The following is a 7,329-nucleotide window of genomic DNA, read 5'->3' on the forward strand; positions in this document are numbered from 1 at the left end:
CCTCTCCCGTTGCGGAGCACAGGCTCCGGACGCGCAGGCCCAGCGGCCTTGGCTTACTGGCCCAGCCGCTCCACGGCATGTGGGATATTCCCGGACCGCGGCACGAACCTGTGTGCCCTGCATCGGCAGGAGGACTCTCAACCAGTGCGCCATCAGGGAAGCCCTTGATCTTGCTTTTCTTAAGCAAGCAGACTGCCGTATGTTGGGTCTCCCTCTTGGTTCTCCTTGGGGTAGGAATGAGCTGGGGCCGCATGTGTGGGAGGACAGTTGAAGCTGGCTCAGAAGGTTTGTGCACAAGACAGGCTTTCACAGAATCAGTGTTTTCACTCACCACTAGCCATTCAGCCTTTCAACAGACATTCATGGGGCAGTCGCAGTGTGCCAACCAGGGCTGGGGCTGAGCCTCGGAGGTAAATCCACCTAGGCCCCTGCCCTCAGGTGTGCGGTCAGAGGCCTCTTTCAGAGCCAGAGGCCTGGGTGGGTGCAGTTTCTAGCACCCCCGTGTCCTCTCCCCATGCTCACCTTTAGTCTCTTCTGCCTGTGCCTGTAGGTGCAGCCACCTGACCTCAGGGACCTGCCGGAATGGGAGCCCAGGATACGAGAGGCCTTCCGCAGCGGCGACTTGGACTCCAAGCCTGACCCCAGCCGGAGCTTCAGGCCTTACCAAGCTGAAGACAGTGATTCCTATGCCTCGGAGGTGGGCATAGGCCTGAGCAGGCAGCGGGGAGGGTGGGAGGAGAATGGCTGAGGCCGCTCAAGAGCAGAGTGATCTGTGGAGAATCTTAGCTGGTGATGATACGGGTTTTGAGTATTTCCTTTGGTTCCAAGCTTCCTGACAGCAAGGGCTGAGAGGGAAACAAGGAAGTTTGGGCCATTCTCAGGCCTGATGAAAGGAAGTTTATAAACTTATCCGAGGAAATTGATCTTGTTCTCCTATACTACTGAATTCCACAGGGAAGTTAATAATTTATGTCATTCAATGGAAACACTAATTTGTTTAGCAGGAAGGCAGCAATCTGTACAGTCAAGCTGACTGGGTTCAAATTGTGGATCTATGTATACTAGCTGTAAAATTGTAAAAGTGTCACTTTACTTCTCTGATCCTCAATTTTCTCACCTTTAAAATAAAGGTAATGTGTCATAGGGTTGTTGAAAGGATTAAATACTTGAAAAGCCTTAGCTTAAGGCCTGGTCCATGTTGGGTGAAGAGGAGGATGACACATCACTGGGCCTCAGGAGACCTGCCAGGCTGTGTGGCCTCAGGCATGTTCCCACTCTCTGGCTGCAGATCCTCACCTGTAATATGGGAGGATTAGAGTGGGTGGTGGCTATAGAATTTCCAGGATTCCCTGGTCCTTGAGGAGTTCTGGATGGTTCTGAGCCCCTCCCAAGCCTACTGAGCCTCTCCCCAGCACTTCATAATGAACCTGAAGCAGGAAAATGCTCCTATGGACTGGATGGGGCCTCCCTGAGACTCCTGAACCATGGAGAGTCTCACGTGTGCCCCAACCTGAGTGTCCTTTTCTTCTCAGCATCCCTAGGAAGGCAACTTTTGGTCCCAGGGAGGCCAGTCTGCAACTGTGAAGGGGGAGAAGCTCCCTTGAAGCTGATGGATCAAACTCTTGAAGTGGTCTGAGTGTCCTAGCAGCCATGGCAAAAGAGGAGGGGAGGGGGCAGGAATCATGAGATACTTAGTTCTTATTTTTTGAGAAAAAGAGATAGTCCAGCTCACCTGCAGAGAAAATAATTTCCTACCTGCCCTCAATTATTGTTTCATTCAGCCACTCTTTACTGAGAAGTCACAATTTGCCAGGTACCGTGTTGGGCACTGAGTTTAAGGAAAACACCAGAGATAGATAGTATTGAGCCCTTTAAGGATTTTAAATAAAAAACAGGCATACACAGGACTTCCCTGGTGGTCCAGTGGCTGAGAATCTGCCGTCCAATGCAGGGGACGCGGGTTCAATCCCTGGTCGGGGAACTAAGATCCCACATGCCTTGGGACAACTAAGCCTGCATGCTGCAACTACTGAGCCCTCACGCCACAGCTAGAGAGCCCACGTGCCGCAAGTACTGAGCCCATGTGCTCTGGAGCCCGTGCGCCACAACTAGAGAGAAGCCCGTGCACCGCAACAAAAGATTCTGTGTGCCACAACTAAGACCCGACCAGCCAAATAAATATTAAAAACAAAAACAGGCATACAGGATATACCTCAAGTCAGAGTGCCTTCCATTGCCAAATTTTTACATTATTGGCCAGATAATGAGTGTTTGGTTTTTTCACAGAGGGACATCTTGCCATACCTGGAAACCTTTTATGTAGGTGTTGGAGCTGACATTTCCCTTTTCTTGTTTTCCTGCTTAACATGACAGCATAAAAATTTCCCTTTATTAGTAGAAATACTTTTAGAAATCTTAAGTGAAATATAACATACATGCAGTAAAGCACTCATAAGTGTACAGCTCAAATAATTTTCATAAACTGAACACTACTGTGTAATCAGCAAGCAAATCAATGAACAGAGCATGACCTGGCGCTGGAAGCTTCTCTTCTACTCCCCATCTAGTCACCATCCTGACTTATAACAAAATAGATTTTTTTTGCTTGTTTAGCTACAAATCCTTATAGACCCGATCCCCCCCGCCCCTCCCTGTACCAAAGGTAGAGTTTTATTGTCCTTTTTGTAAGGTTTTATTATATAGTCATTATAAACAACAAATAACTATAATAAAGTCCCTAAGCAGCATTGCATAAGGATATAAAGAAGAAACTCAAGATCACAAGATTATCACATAATTAACCACTGTGAACATTTGGTTTGTGTGTGTCCGTGTCCTTCATGTTTTTCTATTGAGTATATATATTTTTAACTTTTTACTGAAGTATAACATAAAAATATACATACAGTAAAGGGCACTATCTTTTTTTTTTTTTTTTTAATTTAATTTTATCTTTGGTCATGCCACGCGGCTTGCAGAATCTTAGTTCCCCGACTAGGGATCGAACCCTCACCCTCGGCAGTGAAAGTGTGGAGTCCTAACCACTGGACCACCAGAGAATTCCCAAGGGCACTATCCTTAAGTGTGCAGTTGTATGGACTTTAACATAAGTATAGACCCATTAAACACATATGGTTGATCCCCAACTTATCTTAGTTATTTGTAAATTACTGCAATTATAAACGAGACGAACATCTTTGTGAATTAAACTGAGTTTTCATAGTATTTTTTCTACAAATAAATTTCTGCAAGAAATTATCAAGCTAAAATTATAACAATAGCTAGGTTTGATGTGCACTGTTTCACTTCATCGTCATGACAACCCACGGAAGTAGGGACAGGTGCCGTGCCTGGCTTATACTGGAAGGACAGCTTGGGCCTGACTTACTGCAGTTGCTCTCCTACAGTTCTCGTCCTTTGACTGCAGCTTCTGTCCTCCTCCTGCTCTCTCCCTCCTCCTTATCTGTGTCCCTCATCTCGACCCCCAGATCAAGGAGCTGCAGCTCGTGCTGGCCGAAGCACATGACAGCCTCCGGGGCCTACAAGAGCAGCTCTCCCAGGAGCGGCAGCTGCGGAAGGAGGAGGCTGAAAACTTCAACCAGAAAATGGTGCAGGTGGGTGGTGCCCAGTGCTCTCCTGCACCTACTGCAACCTGTCTTCCCTGAACCAAACCTTAGCGGTCCATGGGTCTTCAGAGACAGGAATGTCAGGGGAAACCTGTGTCTTCTTCTCGCCCTGTGCTGCACTGGTGCTTATGCATTAGCTGTGCTGGGCTGGAATCCTGGGCTTGTCGTTGACTGTCTGTGTGACCTCAGGTCCATTCTGTCTCCTCTCTGTGCTTCAGTTTCCCATCTATGAAATATTGCCCCGTCAGAGTTGAAAATCTGTATTAGAAAGGCCGTAGGCCTGGCTGGCAATCAAGATGGTAGCTCTGCTAGTAGAAAGCATTTATTAAGCCTTTACTCTATGTCAGGACACTTGCCACACATCATGTCCTTTAATCCTCATGTTTTCCCCTGTGAAGCGTGTCCCCATTTTACAGGTGGGGAAACTGATGCCCAGAGTGCTGAAGTGCTTTGCCCAGGGTTGCACTTGCAGGGCAAGGTGGGGCTGGGATTCTTTTTTTTGTTTGTTTTAAATTTTTTTTTATTATTTATTTTATTTCTTTGGCTGCGCTGGGTCTTAGTTGCAACACGCAATATCTTCATTGCGGCATGCAGGATCTTTAGTTGCGGCATGCAAACTCTTAGTTGTGGCATGCGTGCGGGGTCTAGTTCCCTGACCAGGGATCGAACCTGGGGCCCCCTGCATTGGGAGCGTGGAGTCTTACCCACTGGACCACCAGGGAAGTCCCTGGGGCTGGGATTCTAATCCAGGTTTTTGGCTCCCTCTGAGCCATTACCCCGCGTTGCTTACTAGGGTATTAATGCTGTCAGCCTTCCTCACCCCGAGAATGCCCTTTGCTCTGCATGTGGGTCACCCCTCCCTGCCATCACTGCTCACCCTCCCAGGTGCCTCAATGAATGCGAGAGTTCATGTGAAACATTGGTTCCTGGTATGGGCTCATTAGGTGATGTCATGGTTTTTATAATCAGATAGAGCCGGATTCAGATCCCAGCTCTTTCACTGATTATTACTGTGATTGCTGCTGTTTTTATGAGTCTCCCTCCCCTGGAGTAGCAGAGGGAACTGTTTATTTCAACACAATGAACTGCTAGCGGTGGAATCCCTGTCGGGGGTCACCACCCGGCACCACCTGAAATTTCCTCTCGGCCCTTGTGTGAGGCCTGGAACGGGGTGAGTTAGGGTCCCCGAGACAGCTGGGGTAGCTCACCCTCTTGTCCCCCCCTTGCAGCTGAAGGAGGACCAGCAGAGGGCACTCCTGCGGCGGGAGTTTGAGCTGCAGAGTCTGAGCCTGCAGCGGAGGCTGGAGCAGAAATTCTGGAGCCAGGAGAAGAACCTGTTGGTTCAGGAGTCCCAGCAGTTCAAGCACAACTTCCTCCTGCTCTTCATGAAGCTCAGGTGGTTCCTCAAGCGCTGGCGGCAGGGCAAGGTTTTGCCCAGCGAGGGAGATGACTTCCTTGAGGTATGGTTCCCCTGGGACTGGGACTGGGGTGGGTGGGGTGGGGTAGAGGAGAGAGGACAGGAGGGACATAGCCCTGGGGCTCAGATACGAAGCATCGGCTTGCAGCTTCCATCCTTGCATTCATTCATTCATTCATTCCTTCAGCATCAGTTTGTTGAGAACCAGCTCTTTACTGAGTGCTGTGGCAGATGCCGGGGAGACCGTGGTGAAGACGACAGACTCTGTCCCGGCCTTGCCAGGGGGCCAGTAGGTCTTTCACACTTCTCTGGTATTTGTGGGTTTCCCTTTTTAACAAACCTGAGTCTTGAGCTGGCAATAGGATATAGATGCGTTTAATGATCTGGTTTCGTTGTTTTTGCATTATATGCAAATATAGTACATATCAATGTTTTTTACTCTTTTAAGGTACAATTTATATACAGTAAGGTGCACACATCTTAAGTGTACAGCTGATGAAGTTTTATAGTATACACCCTGCAGATACATAGTATAGCATCACCCAGATCACAATGAGCACCTTTCCAGTGCTCCAGAAGGTTCCCGGGTGCCACAGGTGACATGCCCACCCCAGCAGTCAGCACTGTTCTGACTTCTTTTTTTTTTTTTTTTTTTGCGGTATGCGGGCCTCTCACTATTGTGGCCTCTCCCGTTGCGGAGCACAGGCTCCGGACGTGCAGGCTCAGCGGCCATGGCTCACGGGCCCAGCTGCTCCACAGCGTGTGGGATCTTCCCGGACCGGGGCACGAACCTGCGTCCCCTGCATCGGCAGGCGGACTCTCAACCACTGTGCCACCAGGAAAGCCCTGTTCTGACTTCTTACACCATGGATTAATCTTGCCTATTCTAGAACTTCATACAAGTGTGTGTAGTCTTTTGTGTCTGGCTTTTGCTTAATATAATTCTTTGAGATTCATCCACATTTTACCTATAAAAGTAGTTGATTCTTTATTGCTGCTTATTTTTCACTTATGAATATATCTATTTTATTTTTAACGTTACCTTTGACAATGATAATGGACACTGGCTTTCCATTTTTAGTAATATCAACTCCCTTTTTTAGATATGTTTATTTAACTAGAAGGAGTAGGTTGACTTAAAAGCATTACTGATAGTACAGGTAGTATATGGGTGTGGCAGGAAACATGACGAGTGGAGCTTTGGGAAGGTGTGAAGCTTGGGAAGGACTCACGTGGCCCATTTGTCCCTCAGCCTGTTCAGGACCCTTTGTCCTCACATCCCCTTCCTCCTGTCACGATCAGCACGCTGACATTGCTAGGAGAAGGGGGCATGTAAGGACATCATACCTCAGTCACACCCACCTGAGTTGGCACAGCTCACCTTGGCCTTTTAGGTACAGGTACCTCTGCCCTAGCCCAGGCTTGGCCCTTCTCCGGTTCAAGCTACTCATTCCAGAGCCAATGGGGACCAGTGGCAGTCCCCATGTACCCCTCTCAGGGGTCCGCCAGAGTAGCCTGAATGTCCGAGGAGCAGGGGATGGTGGTTAGACCTGAATCTGTAGCAGGAGTTTCCTCCCCTACCCCCAGTGGGGCTCATAGGCCACCCGCCGCCTCCCCAAGGGCCTCTAGAGAGAGTTGCTGACCATCTTTACTTTTTTTTTTTTTTTTTTTTTTTTTTTGTTTAAGTTCTACAATCTTAGCAAATTTCAAGTATACACTACAGTGCTGTCAACTATAGTCACCATGTTTTACATTGAATCCTCACACCTTATTTATATTATAGCTGAAAGTTTGTATCCTTTTACCAATCTCTCCTTATTTCCCCCACCCTCCCAGCTCTTGGCAACCACTTTTCTGCTCTGTTTCTGTGAGTTTGACTTTTTTGTTTGTTTGTTTTTAGATTCTACATGTAAATAAGATCACACAGTGTTTGTCTCTCTCTGTCTGGCTTATTTCACTTAGCATAATGCCCTCAAGTTCCATCCATCTTGTCTCAAATGGCAGGATTTCCTCTTTTCTGATGGCTGAATAATATTCCATTGTATATATACCACATGTTCTTGATCCATTCATTTATTCATTAATGGACACTTAGGTCGTTTCCATATGTTGGCTGTTTTGAATAATGCTGCAGTGAACATGGGAATATAGTATCTCTTTGGTATCCTGTTTTCCTTTCCTTTGGGTATATACCCAGAAGTGGGATTGCTGAGAACTTTCCATTTATCAGAGAACCCATAAGCTGTTTTTTTTTTTTTTTTTTTTTTTTTTTTGTAAGACGGCCCT

The 7,329-nt window shown here is 47.5% G+C and overlaps 1 protein-coding gene across 2 annotated transcripts in view; it reads left to right on the forward strand.

The window, feature by feature from the left end:
- Positions 1–7,329, forward strand: part of MTCL2 (microtubule crosslinking factor 2) — a 74,837-nt gene that overhangs the window by 42,757 nt on the left and 24,751 nt on the right. For both annotated transcript variants that reach the window (XM_007447734.1, XM_007447735.1), the window contains 3 exons: positions 557–697; positions 3,489–3,614; positions 4,856–5,086. In XM_007447734.1, the coding sequence (XP_007447796.1) occupies positions 557–697; positions 3,489–3,614; positions 4,856–5,086 (498 nt within the window). The remainder of the gene's footprint in view (positions 1–556; positions 698–3,488; positions 3,615–4,855; positions 5,087–7,329) is intronic.

The sequence above is a fragment of the Lipotes vexillifer genome, unplaced genomic scaffold (assembly GCF_000442215.2).
Source record: "Lipotes vexillifer unplaced genomic scaffold, Lipotes_vexillifer_v1.1 scaffold397, whole genome shotgun sequence".
NCBI lineage: Eukaryota > Metazoa > Chordata > Mammalia > Artiodactyla > Lipotidae > Lipotes > Lipotes vexillifer.